At 60.6% G+C, this 15,192-nt stretch overlaps 3 protein-coding genes across 4 annotated transcripts in view; 2 read left to right on the top strand and 1 right to left on the bottom strand.

The window, feature by feature from the left end:
- ESCO2 (establishment of sister chromatid cohesion N-acetyltransferase 2) overlaps positions 1–15,192 on the top strand; it is a 248,206-nt gene that overhangs the window by 182,401 nt on the left and 50,613 nt on the right. The window lies entirely within an intron of this gene.
- SLC35F6 (solute carrier family 35 member F6) lies at positions 5,273–9,906 on the top strand. Its single transcript, XM_061350166.1, has 6 exons — positions 5,273–5,413; positions 7,264–7,336; positions 7,407–7,578; positions 8,265–8,477; positions 8,829–8,939; positions 9,127–9,906. The coding sequence occupies exons 1-6, from the start codon at positions 5,337–5,339 to the stop codon at positions 9,597–9,599; spliced, it is 1,119 nt and encodes a 372-aa protein (XP_061206150.1). The 5' UTR covers positions 5,273–5,336; the 3' UTR covers positions 9,600–9,906.
- CLU (clusterin) lies at positions 10,290–14,938 on the bottom strand. Of its 2 annotated transcripts, none has more exons than XM_061350195.1 (9): positions 14,820–14,938; positions 13,678–13,784; positions 12,971–13,119; positions 12,643–12,813; positions 12,002–12,419; positions 11,330–11,443; positions 11,004–11,230; positions 10,593–10,774; positions 10,290–10,506 (listed from the first exon to the last, which is right to left on the bottom strand). In XM_061350195.1, the coding sequence occupies exons 2-9, from the start codon at positions 13,760–13,762 to the stop codon at positions 10,500–10,502; spliced, it is 1,353 nt and encodes a 450-aa protein (XP_061206179.1). In that variant the 5' UTR covers positions 13,763–13,784; positions 14,820–14,938; the 3' UTR covers positions 10,290–10,499. The 2 variants fall into 2 exon arrangements, with proteins under 2 accessions (XP_061206179.1, XP_061206180.1); XM_061350196.1 differs by lacking the exon at positions 14,820–14,938 and adding an exon at positions 13,930–13,954.

Genomic DNA, 15,192 nt, shown 5'->3' with positions numbered 1-15,192 from the left:
TGGGAAAACTGAGGTACAGACAGGAGACACACAAACTGGAGAGCTGGGGGCATCTTGAACCATGCTGGGCATCGGGCTCCAAACCTCCAAGGGGGTTTGGGCAGCGGTGAGGGCCAGGATGCACCAGGATGGATGGGGCCATCTCATGGCTGGGACTGTCAGCAGAGCTTTGGGCTGCTCTCCTGCCTTTAAGTGGATAAAGCCATCTCCCTCCAAAGCCAGGCATGAGCCACCAGCTAATCTAATAACACTAAGCCTGCAAAGAGCAGATCTGCCTCGGCAGCAGCTGATGGAGAGAATGGATCATCTGAGCAGCAGCTTTCACCCTGCACGAGGGTGCATCCATGGGGCTGTGGGAGGGTTGGGGACTGGAGGCTTCCCTGGCATTTGGTCCCTCTGTTATCCTTCTCTCCATCCTCCTCTGCCTCCAGTGCTTCCCATCAGGAAGTCAGGATGCTGAGCCAGCCAGAGCTTTGCCCTGGTCCAGTTCAGCCGTCCCCAGGGTGTAACTGGTATCCCAGGCTCCCATCCTCCTGCATGCAGCCACCAGCATGCCCAGCACTGCACAGCCAGAGCAGCAGGGGACAAAGTCACCAATGCATGGGCATGGGCCTGCTGGGAGACTGTTGGTAACACACTGCTGGGAGCCATGGGGATGGTAGAGGGACATAGAAAGAATGGAGAAGTGGTCAGAGAGAGGAACCTCATGCAGTTCAGTGAGGAGAAGTGCAAAGTCCTGCCCCAGGGAAGAACAACCACACCTAGCAATGCCCACCCACCTCAGAAGCAGAGGACCTAGGGGTGCTCGTGAACACCAGGTTGACCATGAGCCAACAACATGCTCTTGCTGCAAGGAAGGCTGAGGGTAATACAGGCTTCATTAGGCAAAGCATTGCCAACAGGTCAAGGGAGGGAACCCTTCCCCTCTGCTCATCACTGGAGAGGCCACTCCTGGAGGGCTGGATCCTGTTCTGGGCTCCCCTGTCCATTAGAGACATGGACATACTGGAGGGAGTCCAGCAAAGGGCAGTCCAGTTCACCATGTAGATGTAGATGGTGGGCTGGAGCATCTCTCCTAGAAGGAAAGGCTGAGAGATCTGGGGAGCAAAGAAAGCTCAAGATTTCACCATCGCTATGAACACCTGATGGGCAAGAGGATGGTGGTGCTCACCTCCAAATGGTCTGCTTTGGGAAAACACAGCATCCCCAGGGCAGCCATAGGGATCTGCAGGGGCTGGTCCTCCCCAGCCAGATCAGGGCAGCACAGGAAGGTCCCTGTGATGTGCAGGGTATTGGGTGGGAGCTGGGACACCCCATGGCAGGTGCCCCCTTTGGAGGAACCCATGGCAGGTCCCAAGAGGTTTAGGAGCACCAGAGCCATCCACCCCTCTGCCTCATCCCACGAGATCTTTATTCCTTCTCAAAGCATTTAAATTCTCCTTGTCAGCCATAGACCAAATATTTACAGTCCGCTGGAGGGACTTAGAATTCCTCTCCGGTATTAAGCAGAGCTCAGCTGCGGGGGAAGCTCAGTCCCAGGCAGTTCAGACTCATCCTGTCCCTCCTCGAAGCCTTGAGGAAAGGGAGAAGGGGTGGGAAACAAAGGCTTCTCTCCTGGCTGAAAAGGGGCCAAGTAGGCTGTGGGAAGCAGGTAGGGGAAGGGGGAGTGTAAAAAGCAGAAGCAATGAAAACACACACAGCTCTGCTTTCTAAAGCCATTTTCAGTTCTCTTTTTAAATTTATTTTTTAAAAGCCTTATAAATGTTTCTGTTTTCCCTTCCCAGCTCATTAAACCCAGCAAAAAGAAACCACTGGGAATGGGGGAAACCATATTTTCGTTATCCTGAGCTTCTCCCTACCCCATACACGAGTGGCCTCACCATCTCTATTGCAGTGCACCAAGGGCCTTTGGATGCTGAAGGTACTGATTCAAAGAGATCGCTCTACGGTACACACTGTACAGTAAGGCACAAACCTTTATTGGCAGCGGGAGCACGTGGGGGTTCAAACCTCCATAGACATGTCCAAAGAACAGCAAATCTTAGGGGGTCTTTTAGACCTAAATTTCATCTTGAGATACTTGTATCTGTTCATACAGTTCAGTAAGTTAGATAACGTGTGGTTTTCTTCTCCTTTGTGCTCTTGGGTTAGGGCTACAGCAACAGTCTATGAGTTAGTATTAGTCAGGATTCTTACCTTTTAGCTTAGTATTATTGATTAATTGCTAATACCTGCAAGCTACGTGCTTGGTTCTTTGTTCAAATTGTTATCATATTTTGCTGTTACAGATATCCCTGCTTATAAACAACTTACAGAAGCAGATGCAAGGCTGCCTACATACCTGAGTTCTAACTTACGTATATCATACCCTTTCAGGAGGGCAGGTCCTTACTTGCAGACAAGTTACTATTAAGCAGGTGCAGTTGTGATTCTAAGTGTTGAGTCATACTCATGCTAAATAGCAAAGTTATGTCAGCTAAAGCATAGTGGCTTGGTTGCGATATCCTGGGACAGCTGGGGGACTTGGGACCAAATTTGGGTCTGAATTCAGGGAGAAGACATGGGAGAAGTGCTGCGGAGCAGCACTGTGCCTGAATGAGTGCAGCCACAGGATGGGGACCACCAGCGGCACCAGCCTGGGGACCCTGTGCTGGTGCTGGGGACATTGGGATGACCCAAGACGCAGAGGCAACCTGCTGCAGGCAGTGGCATCTCCATGAGCAGCATTACGGTGTCCTCTGTGACATGATGCAGCATTCTCTGTGGCACAGGGATTGAGTGCACCCTCAGTAAGTTTGCTGATGACACTGAGTTTTGTGGTGCGGTCACACTGGAGGGAAGGGATGGGATCCAGAGCGACCTGAACAGGATGGAGACATGGGCCAGTGCAAGCCTTGGAGAGTTCAACAAGGCCAAGGGAAAGGTCCTGCACAGGGGTTGGGGCAGTCCCAAGCACAAACACGGGCTGAGCAGAGACTGGATTGAGAGCAGCCCTGAGGAGAAGGACTTGGGGGTGTTGGTCAATGAGAAGCTCCCCATGACCCAGCAGTGTGCGCTTGAGCCCAGAAACCAACCGTGTCCTGGGCTGCATCACCAGCAGTGTGACCAGCAGGTCGAGGGAGGGGATTCTCCCCCTCTGCTTTGCTCTGCTGAGACACACACCCCCCACAAACACCCCCCTCCCTCCGCATAAGAAGGAAGCGGAACTGATGGAGTGCCTGAAGGGGCCAAAGAGAAAGCTGGAGAAGGGGTTTTGACAAGGAACAAGGGTAATGGCAAGGGACAAGGGACAGGACAAGGGGGAATGGCTTTAACCTGATAGAGGGGAGACTGAGATGAGCTCTTAGGCAGAAGTTCTTCCCTCTGAGTGTGCCAAGGCCCTGGCACAGGGTGCCCAGAGAAGCTGTGGCTGCCCCATCCCTGGCAGTGTTCAAGGCCAGGATGCACAGGGCTGGCAAGCTCAGGAAATGGGAGTGGAGCCCAGGAGAAGGAAGAATTAAACACTATTAATGAGGGGATGGGCCTCATGGCCTCATTCATTTCATGGGGCTGGGGAGTTTCTGAGTGATCTGGGGGCTCAGGTGGTGCATGTGCACTGACCTGCCGGGGTACATACTTGTGCGCAGGACATGCCACCATCCCCATCACACCAGCTTGTCCACACTTTTTCTGGTCCCAGTGGGACTGGGTGTCCCCAGTGTTCTGTCTCTCCCCTCTGGGGACCCTACAGACCCCAGATAGACTCACAAGCGTGTTTGTGCAGGGCTGGCATTGGCATGGAAGAGTGGGCACATGTTGTGCATTGTGCAGGGGACTTTGCAAGTCAGTGGCTCTGTCACCACTCACCCATGTGTCCTTGGAACAATCACCCATCCTGGGGCTTGGAAGAGGGGGACCAGCACAGGGGACCAACCCCAGCTGGCCCATCCTCCCTGCCCAGCCTGTAGTATCCTTATGGGTGACACCAGTGGGTTTCTGCCGTGGGGGAATCCTGATGTGCTTGAGATACTGCAGGTATGAGGGGTCACCAGCGGTCCAGGAGGCAGATCTACAGCCTGAACATCAGTGGAGGACAGTGGCTGCTGGGTGTCCTGTGGAGTTCGGGGGCACTGCTCTGCTCCCACCCTGTTCCAAGAGGAGTCACCAGAACCAGCGCTCACATCCCACCCCAGGGCCATATTTTGGTCCTCTTCCCACGGCATCCTTGGGCATCAGCAAGGGCAGGAGGTAATACCCACCTCTGCCCTGCCCCTCCGTGGCTCCCCAGCTGTGGGAAGGGTTAACTTGGATCAGCGAAGGCAGCCTTGGCAGAGGCCCTTGGAGTGGGTTTTTTCTCCCCCGAGGCCTCCCACGGGTCACGGCTGCCGGGGCTGACGTGGGATGGAAAAATAATTTATCTCCGTCTGGCGGGGAGGCGCGGGGGGGACGGGCGGCAGCAGAAATCAGTGCCGGGGATAGAGGGGCCCCTGGAACCCCTCGGCTGGGTCAGTGGGAGATGGGGCTCACGGGGGGGATGGGGGGATCCTGACCCCGGCAAACCGACGTCCTAGGATGGGGAATCTGAGGCACGGAATTTCCATGGGGCTGGCGGGGGAGTTGCCCCCCAGGAACAAGCCCTAGGGAGATGAAGGAGGAGGGGAGTGACCTTGGAGCTGCAAGGGCCATGAAACCCTAGGGTGCCCCCGAGACAGTACCCCCCAGCCCTATAAACGATTAAGTTGGGCAGCGTTAACCCAAGCAGGGTTAGTCCGGGCAGGATTAGTGCGGGCAGGGATAGCTCGGGCAGGTTTAGCCCGGGCAGGGGGCAGGATTTAGCCCCGACAGAGTCTAGCCGGGGCAGGGTTTGATCCGGGCAGGGTTTGGTCGAGGCAGGGTTCAGCCAGGGCAGGTTTAACCCCGGCAGGTCTCTGACTTCTGCTTGCCCTGGGAAGGGCGGCGGGATCTGAACCCGAGAGCAACCGGGACCCAACCCTGAGCCACTGGCGCCATCTGCCGGCACCGCCTTGCGGGACACCGTCCCGCGGGACCGCGTCTCTGCGGGCCTGGCAGAGGGGCAGGAGGCACCGCGGCGTGGGGACGTGGGGACCAAGACACCGCGATATCGGGACACCGGGATATTGGGACACCGGGATACCGGCATCATGGGGCGCCGCGACTCACACACTGCTACAGCACCGGACCGCTGCGGAAGGGCGGGGCCAGACAGGGCTGTGGGCGGGGATAGGCCCAGCGGGAGGGGTGGGGCCATGCCCTCCGGGGGCGGGGCTACGGCCGCAGTGGGCGGGGCCGTGGCGGCGCGGTCCCGGTGCAGGGCGGGAGGCGGCAGCGGCGAGGCCATGGCTTGGTCCCGGTACCAGCTGGGCCTGGCCGCCCTCATGCTGCTCACCGGCTCCATCAACACCCTGGCGGCCAAGTGAGTCCTCCCGGCGGCTGGGGGAAACCCGCACCGTGGGGCTGGGGTCCTGCAGCGGCCTCGGCCCCCACCTTGGGCCCTGGGCTGGGCCCACCGCTCTGCTCGGGGTCCTGCCGGGCCTCAGGGCACCCCCAGGCCCTGCGCTCCCCCGCGGATTGGAGCCCGGTCTGCAGGCCTCCGGTCCCCTCCTTCCATCGCGGGGTTTCTCCCCCCCATGCTCCGGGGGTGTCACCTGTGCTCGGGCCTCCTCGTGTGACCCTGCAGACAGGGTTCCCCGGGCCACCTCTCTGCCTTATCTCAGCCCCACGCAGGGACTGGGGAGGCCCCCGGGGCTAACCAGGCCGAGCTCCCGTCTAGGCTGTGTTGGCAGAGCCTCAGGACCTTAGCGGTGCCCCCCACACCCCGGCTGGGCAGCCCTAGCATGGGGGGCAGACAGCGCTGTGGGGTGCTCCATAGGGACTGAGGCTACCGTTGGTGGAGGGCCCAGCTCCTGGTGATGGGGAAGGAACGGGGGGGGCTGCATGGCCGCGGGAGCTGGGGGTCTTAAGCCCTTTCGCGGGTGATGCTGAGGGTGCAGGTCTCCTGCTGTGGGTGCTGTGCCCAGCCCCAGGGTGCTGGGGAGGAGCTGTAGGAGTGACCCCGCAACCAGGCTCCCTGCACTCCAGCTCGTCCCTGTAGCCAGTCAGGGGCTGGATTGAGCCCTTTCCCACAGAGAACACCCTGGGGTGCCCCCAGCGTTTAGGGTGAGGATGAGGACAATGTTCCCAAGAGCTGCCCAGGCCAGGCAGACCTGCCCAGCTGGCTTATCCCGCTGTTGCTGGGCAGACATACGGGTGTCAGCGGATGGCCAGGCTCCAGCTGCTCCTGGTGTTACAGCAGAGCCAGGTCCCCGAGTGGGGAAACTGAGGCACGGAGTCTCCATGTGGCAGAGCAGAGGTGGGAGGTGGCACCGAGCGCTCACCCTGCTCGTGTGTGGCCGGACGAGGCCTCTTGCGAAACACGGACCCGAGCTGTCCCATGGCGCAGGGGCTGCGGCTGGGGCTGACTCACGCTGAAATCTCGCTGGCCTGGCCGAGAAGCCCCTTGCAGAGCAGTGGAGGATGGGCTGGGGATTGCCCTGGCCTCCGCTCGCACCCTGTTTCCCCAAGCTCAGCAGCTCTGCGGCAGCAGAAAGCAGCTGGAGGGTTGCTGGGTGCCTGCGTCGCTGTGTCAGGGTGCATGGGCACGGCGGGGATGTCCTGAGGTCCTCTCCTGATGCAGATGGATCAAACCTCAAGAGGGTTGATCCGTGCTGAAACAGGCCAGGGGGACCTGTGCCTCAGCCTATGTTTATCCAGCATTGCTCTCTGTGCTGCACACAGTACCAAAAAGAGGGGCTTTGTGCCCCAAAATGATGGCTGGGGTTGTGAGTGGTGGGAGCTGCTGCACCCCAGCCTGTGACCCAGCATAATTTCTGGGTCCTGTGTCGCAGCCCCCAAGTTTTCAAGGCTGGTGATGTGGAGAGGGGGTCAGGGTGACACCCTTCCCCTCACCATGCTGTCCTGGTCTCCCCAGCAGGAAATGGTGCTGCCTGGACGTGTCCAGCAGCATGAGGACACCGGATTGTGGGACTGTGCAACATGGTGGTATCCATTTCCCTGCCTGTCACTCAGGGCTGGGAGCTGGGCCAGGAGCTGCCGGCAGGTCGAGGCAGCCACAGCCATGTCTCCTTCCCCATGGACATCCTGTCCTTAGCACTGTCACTTCAGGGGGCTGGTGGCCCATAGGAAAGCCCCAGGCTGGATCTTGGGGCGTGCTTCATCTCCCCGCGGCCCCCTGCGCTAATCACCACCCTCTCCTCTGCCTCCTAGGTGGGCTGATAACTTCAGCGCGGCCGGCTGCAGTGGGAAGGAGGAGCACAGCTTCCAGCACCCCTTCCTGCAGGTGAGCCCCCTGCCCGGGGCAGGAAGGGCCTCACCAGCAGGACCAGCCCCCCTCACCCACTCTCTCACAGGCCGTGGGCATGTTCCTGGGTGAATTTTCCTGCCTGGGGGTGTTTTACCTGCTGGTCTGGAGGGATCGGCGAAGGCCAGAGCCCAGCATGGCCCCGTCGCAGCCCTTCAGTCCCCTGCTCTTCCTGCCTCCCGCTCTCTGCGACATGACTGGGACCAGCATCATGTACGTGGGTAAGTGCTGGACCATGGGTCAGTGCTTTGCCCTGCAGGGATGCGGCCATCCCCGGGGCCAGATTTGGGTTTTGGACTGCGTGGTGCATTTGGGTTTGACCCTGAAGTGGGTTAGAGGGGTGCGAGCAAACACTTCCCACCCATGCCATGAGTTGTGGCAGGGCTCAGTAAGCCAGGTTCCTCACTGGGAGACATGGTGTTGCTGTGGAATGGGGATGTGGGGCTGAGTCTTGGCATGAGCCTCTCTGTTGCCAGATCTGAGTAGGAGTGGGGGGAGAGAGCATCACTGCCCCTTCCTCTGCTTAATCGTACTTCATCGTCGACTGCAGTGATAGGACAAGGAATAACGGGTTCAGACTTAAACAGGGGAGATTTAGGTTAGATATATGGAAGAAGCTCTTTACTGTGAGGCCCTGGCACAGGTGTCCCAGCGAAGCTGTGGCTGCCCCATCCCTGGCAGTGTTCAAGGCCAGGTTGGATGGAGCTTCGAGAACCTGGTCTAGTGGAAGGTGTCCCTGCCCTTGGCAGGGGTTGGAACTGGATGAGCTTCAGGTCCTTTCCAACCCAAACCATTCTGTGATTCCATGATCTGCTCGTAATTACCGTGGCACACTGTTAAGTGGTGGTGGTGGTGTGACATTAGATGGCTCCGCACACAACACATGGATCTGTCTCTCCCCACACAGCCTTGAACATGACCAGCGCCTCCAGCTTCCAGATGCTGAGAGGATCTGTCATCATCTTCACCGGGCTCCTCTCCGTGGCCTTCCTGGGCCGCAAGCTGGAGCTGAGCCAGTGGCTGGGCATCCTGGTCACCATCGTGGGGCTGGTGGTGGTGGGGTTGGCCGACCTGCACAGCTCCCATGGCCAGAAACACAACCTCAGCCAGGTGATAACTGGTAGGTGGTGGCCCGCAGGGAAGGTGGGGGAAGAGCTCCTGCAGGGTGCATGCCAGGCTCTCCAGGCATGGCTCAGCTGTGTTGCACATCCAGTGGGCAGGGAGATGAGGGCTCAGCCTCCCCTTCCTTCTTTTTCTTCTCCCCCCCACCTTCCTTCTTCTCTCCCCCCCTTCCTTCTTCTCTTCCTCCCTTTCCTTCTTCTCTCCCCCCCTCCTTCTCCCCTCCTCCTTCCTTCTTCTCCCCCCCTTCTTCTCCTCCCCCTTCCTTCCTCTCCCCCCCCTTCCTTTATCTTCTTTCCCCATTCTCCCACCTTCCTTCCTTCTTTTTTCCCTCTTCCTTCTCCCCTTGCAGGCGACCTCCTTATCGTCATGGCACAGGTGATTGTTGCCATCCAGATGGTGCTTGAGGAGAAGTTTGTCTACAAGCACGACGTGCACCCGCTGCGGGCCGTTGGCACCGAAGGTCTGTTGTGACATCAACCAAAGGGTTGAGTGCTTGAGGGCTTCTGGATTCCCAAACCCAGCTTGGGGAGGGCCACATTGTGCAGGGTGGGAGGAGCAGGCTGCAAAGAGGGGGCTGTTGTAGAGGTTTGGGTCTTGTGGGGCAGGGAGGGACAGGCTTGGAGCAGCACCCATCTGACACCCTGCAGGTTTCTTCGGCTTCATCATCCTGGCCCTGCTGCTGGTGCCCATGTACTACATCCCAGCGGGCAGCTTCAGCGGGAACCCTCGGCGGACACTGGAGGATGCCCTTGATGCCTTCTGCCAAGTTGGCCACCAGCCCCTTATTGCCCTGGCCCTGCTGGGTAACATCAGCAGTATCGCCTTCTTCAACTTCGCTGGCATCAGCGTCACCAAGGAGATCAGTGCCACCACCCGTATGGTGCTGGACAGCCTCCGCACCCTAGTCATCTGGGCCGTCAGCCTGGCCGTGGGCTGGGAGACCTTCCATGGCCTGGAGATCTTGGGGTTTGGGGTGCTACTGGTTGGGGCTGCTCTTTACAACGGCCTGCACCGGCCCCTGCTCACCTGCCTGCCCCAGCACACAGATGAGGCTAGCTCGGCAGCTGAACGGGAGGGTTTGCTGCGGGGGGAGAGCACAGCCATCAACAGCGAGAGCTGAGCACACGCTGCCTGTGTCCAGCTTGGTCCTGGGGTTCATTGTCCTGGATGGTCTCAGGAGTGGATTGGTGTAGTGGTGGTGATGCCAGCCACGGCCCTGCTGCTGTTTGCAGGAGAAACCTCTGCCTTGCCGGTGGTTGGTGAGGCTGTGCCTGCCCCTCATAGTGGGAAGAAGACCCTGGGCCCCTGTGTAGGGCACGTTGGAGCCTCTGCCCCTGATCTCAAGAGGCTTGGGAGGTTGGGGAGAAGGGGCTGGCCCCACTGCTTCCCCAGCCTGCCTCTCCCCCTAATAAAGTGCATCACCTGTGGCTTGCTCTTGGGTGTCAGTGCTGGCCGTGGGAAGGGTCCGGGAGCCCCCAGGCTGGTGTACGGGGTTCCCACTAAACCCAGGACAAGGGTAGGGGTCTGAACCCTCTACCACTGACCGTGCTGGATATGAGCTCAGTCAGCTCCCAGCAGAGGGAAAGGATCTGGCACCCTAAGCCCTTTCACATGGCATGTGGGAAGAGGAGGGGGTGTTCCTGCCCTATTGATTAGATATGAAGCTCTTCCTGTGAGGGTGCTGAGGCCCTGGCACAGGTTGCCCAGAGAAGCTGTAGCTCCCCCATCCCTGGCAGTGGTTCACCCCCATTTCACAGCAGCTGATGATCAGTCCTGGGCCCACAGAGCCACGTTTTGGAAGGTTTATTGTTTCTGGAAAGTGTATTTGCTTGGCAAAGTGCGTTCCAAAGATGCAGCACAGGCAGGGTGTCAACTCTACCTTTATTTTCTCTTTGGGCTCTGCAGAAGGGCCCGCAGCAGCAGGGGGAGGGCAGTGGTGGTGGCATTTGGCCCCCTGGCATAGGGACAAGGGGGCTTGGTGAGGCACCGGAGCTTGGCAGCAGTGATGAGCATCACCCAGCTACTCTCTGCCAGAGGAAGGATTGGAGGGGGTGAGCCATGGCATGTCCCCCCCCCCTGAGCCCTGCCATGGGATGTGGGGAGCTGGACTCACATGGCATTTTGCTTGTAGTGCTGAAGCGCCTGCTCAGCCACCGTCTCCATGAAGCGAGGGTCGTCCCAGGAGATGTCCCCAGGCACAGTGAGGGACAGCGGCTCCGAATCGAAGAGCTGCACCGTCACCTGCGTGTCAGGGGGAGCTGAGGGGTCCTCGAGGTTGGGAGCCTTGGAGAGGACCTGAAAGGGGAAGGCATGGGGGCACATAATGCAGGAAGAGCTGGGCTAGCCCCTGTGCCGGCCCCTCGCCCTGGCACCCAGCCCTGCAGCCCGCTATTGTGCCGAGAGGCACCCGCTTGGACACACAATCGCCTCATTCTCCCCCTGACCCACTTTCCATGGCTGCTGGCCCTGCTGATGGGGCGACCACAGCTCAAGAGGGGAGGCTCAAGCCCTTCAGCCGGCTCACCGTGGTGACCTGGAGGAAGCCGTCGCTGCCCTGGGTGAGGTTGGCGAGGCGCGAGACCCAGCCGAACTGGCGGTTGAGCTGGTCCAGGAGGCTGGTGGTGTTGAGCATCTCGGCTTGGAAGGCACGCATCAGCTCATCGTAGCGGCGGGTGAAGCGCTCGGCCAGGCGCAGCGCGTCCTCCAGCTGCTCCCGCAGCTGGCTCTGCGCAGGGTCCGTCTGCCAGCAGTCTGGGCATGGATTTAGGGGGGGCATCAGGGCTCACCCCCAGCCATCCTCACCCCACCACAGCCATCCTATTGCCCCCGATCCCATGGGGACCAGCTCACCCACGGAGAGGATCTCCCGGCACTTCTCGCACTCATCCCGCATCCGCAGGCAGCCGGCCGAGTTCCGACGGATCTCCCGGCACACCATGCGATCATCGCTGGAGTTACGGGACTCTGCGGGGAAGCACAGCCCAGAATCAGCACCCCAAAACACCACGGTTGGAGGGGGGGGGGGGGCAAGCTGCAGGGCCAGCCCTGACCCAACACCCTAGGGTGCTGCGTGGACACATAGAGGTGCTTTCTCCATGGAATATTGCCCCCTCCCGGTCTGTTTTCCCGAAACAAAGCACTCCACGCCAGACTGTTTCGCAATGTCCCTTTCCGCAGCCACCCAGCCGGGGGGCCGCAGTGGCAGACGGTGACGGCACTGCTGCAACGGTGCTGCCTGCCCAAAACAAACACCTTCCCAGGATGGCGGCGGCTCCGGCAGCCAAGGTTAGGCTGGGAACCCCCCCCCAAATCCCAGCACAGCTCTGCAAACAGCAGAGCTTGTGATTCCCTGCACGCCCATGGGGATTCTCTAAGGTGTAGTACTAGGGTTGAGCTCATCCTCTGAAGTTAGTCACCCCTTATGAGAAGGAGGAGGAGGAGGTTTGCCGGGAAGCCTGGCTGTAAACGTACTGCTTTCAGCCAAACTGGGGAGCCCACAGCACCCAGCATGGAGCACCCTACCTGGGGCAAAGCCACCCAGCGAGTGCTCCCAGCCGCCCTGTGCTTCCTCCAGCATCCGCTGCGTCATCTCGAAGAGCGGCTGGAAGAGGCGGTGGAAGCCGTGGTGGGGATGCTGGAAGAAGGGATGCAGCTCCCGGGAAAGCCTCTCGCTGCGCAGGGGGAAGCGGACGTGCTGGACCGGGGGGCGGAAAGCCTCACGGAAGCCACCAAAGGGTGCTCGGAAGAAGGGATACATGCGGCCGTAGACCTGGGTGCTGTCCTGGAAGATGTCATCCACGCCATCCTCCAGCAACCCAAACCGTTCTTCCAAGTCCTCAAACTGCCGCTCCTGCTGCTGGTCCCGCTCCAGCAGCGAGTCGATGCGCTCGCCGTTCACCCAGATGGAGAAGGGTGAGGAATGGTTGAGGAATTCCTCCAGCTGCCAGGTAGGGAAGCAGGATCAGGTCAAAACAAGATCAGGCCAAAATGATTCAAGGCCAGGTTGGATGGGGCTTGGAGCAACCTGGTCTAGTGGAAGGTGTCCCTGCCCATGGGAGGGGGTTGGAACTGGACGAGCTTTGAGGTCACTTCCAACCCAAACCATTCTGTGAGTCTATGGAATCCCCCTCCCCAGCCTCACTGGGCACTGCGGTACCACTCACCTGCCGCCCCACCAGCCCCGATCCACTGTGGCACGTGCGGGAGTAGAAGCGCATGCAGGTGTGCTTGAGGCAGGGCTTGCACTCTTCCCACAGCGCCAGCATCGTCTCGTTGCACACCTCCTGCTTCGCCGCCAGCTGCTGCTCCTTCTCCCTGGCCAGCTGCACCGCCTCCTGCAAGGCAGCCACATCCACCCCAGGGCATCCCTCCACTCCTGGGACCCACAGATTCCCTGGCACCGCACTCCCCCAACCCTTCAGGTGCACCCAGACCAGCTGGGGGGAGCTCGGGTACCAGGTCGGAACAGCCGCCCTCCTCATCCTCACTCACCTCCTTCTTCCTCTTGGTCTCCTCCAAGGTGTGCAGGATGGCTTGGTGGTCCTTACTTGTCTTGTCCATGAGAGTCTTCATCTGCTTCACCCCATTGATGGCGTTTTCCACCTCTGTGTCAATGTATTTGCTGCCAGCTGCTGACATCTCTGTGGTTGGGGGGGTGAGGAAGAGCATCCTTCAGCAGGCAGTGGAAGCACCCGCCAGTGCATGCAAATACTTGTGGGTGCAGCATCTTGGTTGCTTGCCAACAGCTTGATTCAAGCTCACAGAACCCAAGAGAAGTGGGGAGCACACGCTCTAAAAGCCCCAAAACCTCACCCCGGCTGGGACTGCATCACCCCACCCACCACCCACAATATTTGGGATGTGTGCTGTAAGGTTCCAGCTGCCCCCCAGGAGCAGCCCAGTGCTGGGGCCCCATCTGTGCCCACGTCAGCCCTCACCCACCCAGACCACCCAACCAGGGGAGCACAAGGGCAGGATCTGCATCCCACACACACCAAAAACATCTGGCCCCAGCCCCTTGGGGATGATGCTTTGTGCCCCCTCCACCCAACCCCCCTGAAACGATGCTGCGCCCCTCCATCCACCCCTCCTGGATAACGCTGTACCCCCCCTGCCCCCCCCAGCACAGCACTCCCCCCACTATCCCATTTGCTCCCCAAGCCTGCAGGGAGCCCCCTCCCACCCCAACCCCTACTCACGCTTGAGCTCGCTGGGGGGGACAAGCGCCTGCCCCCATCCCCAGGGGAGCAGGAGGCTGAGCAGTGGGAGCAGCAGCAGCGCCATGGCCCGTCCTGGAGGCAGCTCCCTGTGCAGGCAGAGCGGGGGCTTAGAGCAGGAGCCAGGATCCGGCCCCCTCAGACACGGGACTCTGACTCAGCAGCGGGCACCAGCACCCCCCCCCCCCCGGCCATGGCTCTGGTCTGGGGGGATGGTGATGGTTGGGCTCACACCTCCTTAGCTGGGGGAGCCGGGGGCCTGTAGCCTGTCCCTAGGAGGGGGGCACTGGGTAGTGGGATCCCACATGAAGCCCTCCTGGGGGAGGCTGCGATGCAAAGCCATGTGTGTGTGTGTGTGTGTGTGTGTGTTCCCCCCGCCCGCCTGCCTGCCTGCGGGACAAACAAGCCCAGGCCTGGGGCCAGGCAGGGCAGGCAGCCAAGGCAGTGACCGGGCATGGATCTCCTCCTCCTCCCCAGGAGCTGTGCTGCCTTTCTTCTCCTCCGGCCCCCTTGGGGATGGAGAGGGGCTGCAAAGCCAAGCCAGGGCCAGGCCCCTGCCAATGCAGGCAGGGATGGGCACTGCTGGCAGTATCCCCCTGGAAGGGTGCCATGGCCAAGGCACCCAGCACTGGCACCTCTGGGGTTGTGCAATGAGGAACTGCAGCCCCCTGGGGTTGTGCAGTGGCCCCAGGCCCCTCCTCCTTCCCCCAAACCTGTGCAATGGCCCAGCCGCAGGGTGGCTCTGGCCCCCCAACAACACTTGGCCCCATGCCACTGCAGCACATCTATTGCAGTACCCGCTGCACTGCTACCCCCAAAGTGCTGTGCCCCAAATACACCCCCCCCCCAAGCCTGACCCAGCTCCATCCTGCCTGGCCCAGGGCATTGTGGGAAACTCCTGCCTGCAGAGCTGAGTATCACCCATTGCATTACCTCCCCCAGCATGACCTGGGGGTGCAGGGGGCACCCCTGGGTGCACAGCACCCACCTCTGCCTTGCAGTAGCACCCCAGGAGGAAGGGAAGGGAAGGGAAGGGAAGGGAAGGGAAGGGAAGGGAAGGGAAGGGAAGGGAAGGGAAGGGAAGGGAAGGGAAGGGAAGGGAAGGGAAGGGCGAATTGCCATACCTGCACCCCGATCAGCTGCACCGCCGCCGGTCCCCGCCCGCTCCTATTTATCCGGCCGCCGAGCCGCGGGTCCGCCCCGCTTCGGCCCCGGAGCTTTCTGGAACCGGCGGGACCCCCCCAAACCCGCTCCTTTCCCGCAGTCCCGTCGCCCCCCAGCTGGCCGGTGCGCGGCGCCAGGACGCCGCGGGGACTGGCGCGGTGCCGCTCGGCAGCGCATCGCATCGCACCCCATCCCATCGCACCCCATCCCATCGCATCCCATCGCACCCCATCCCATCCCATCGCACCCCATCCCATCCAATCGCACATCCCGCGCAGAACGGGGCCCCCTCCCCGGGGCTCCCAAATCCCGGATGCTGCGGTCCCGGGGGGG

This window comes from Neopsephotus bourkii, unplaced genomic scaffold, assembly GCF_033783945.1.
Source record: "Neopsephotus bourkii isolate Nb327-2 ecotype Australia unplaced genomic scaffold, CSIRO-AGI_Nbou_v1 NB_481, whole genome shotgun sequence".
Classification (NCBI taxonomy): Eukaryota; Metazoa; Chordata; class Aves; order Psittaciformes; family Psittacidae; genus Neopsephotus; species Neopsephotus bourkii.
The sequence above is the reverse complement of the archived record's forward strand: the minus strand, read 5'-3'. Positions and strand labels throughout refer to the sequence as shown.

Bases quoted from the DNA above. Each gene is read 5' to 3' on its own strand.
- CLU (XM_061350195.1), bottom strand. From the start codon at position 13,762: ATGGCGCTGCTGCTGCTCCCACTGCTCAGCCTCCTGCTCCCCTGGGGA. The intron at 11,444-12,001 runs GTAGGGTGCTCC...GCTTCCCCGCAG, and splicing joins GCTGGGTGGCTTTGCCCCAG to AGTCCCGTAACTCCAGCGAT. The intron at 11,231-11,329 runs GTGAGCTGGTCC...ATCCATGCCCAG, and splicing joins CCGGGAGATCCTCTCCGTGG to ACTGCTGGCAGACGGACCCT.
- SLC35F6 (XM_061350166.1), top strand. From the start codon at position 5,337: ATGGCTTGGTCCCGGTACCAGCTGGGCCTGGCCGCCCTCATGCTGCTC. The intron at 8,478-8,828 runs GTAGGTGGTGGC...CTCCCCTTGCAG, and splicing joins CCTCAGCCAGGTGATAACTG to GCGACCTCCTTATCGTCATG. The intron at 8,940-9,126 runs GTCTGTTGTGAC...GACACCCTGCAG, and splicing joins GCGGGCCGTTGGCACCGAAG to GTTTCTTCGGCTTCATCATC.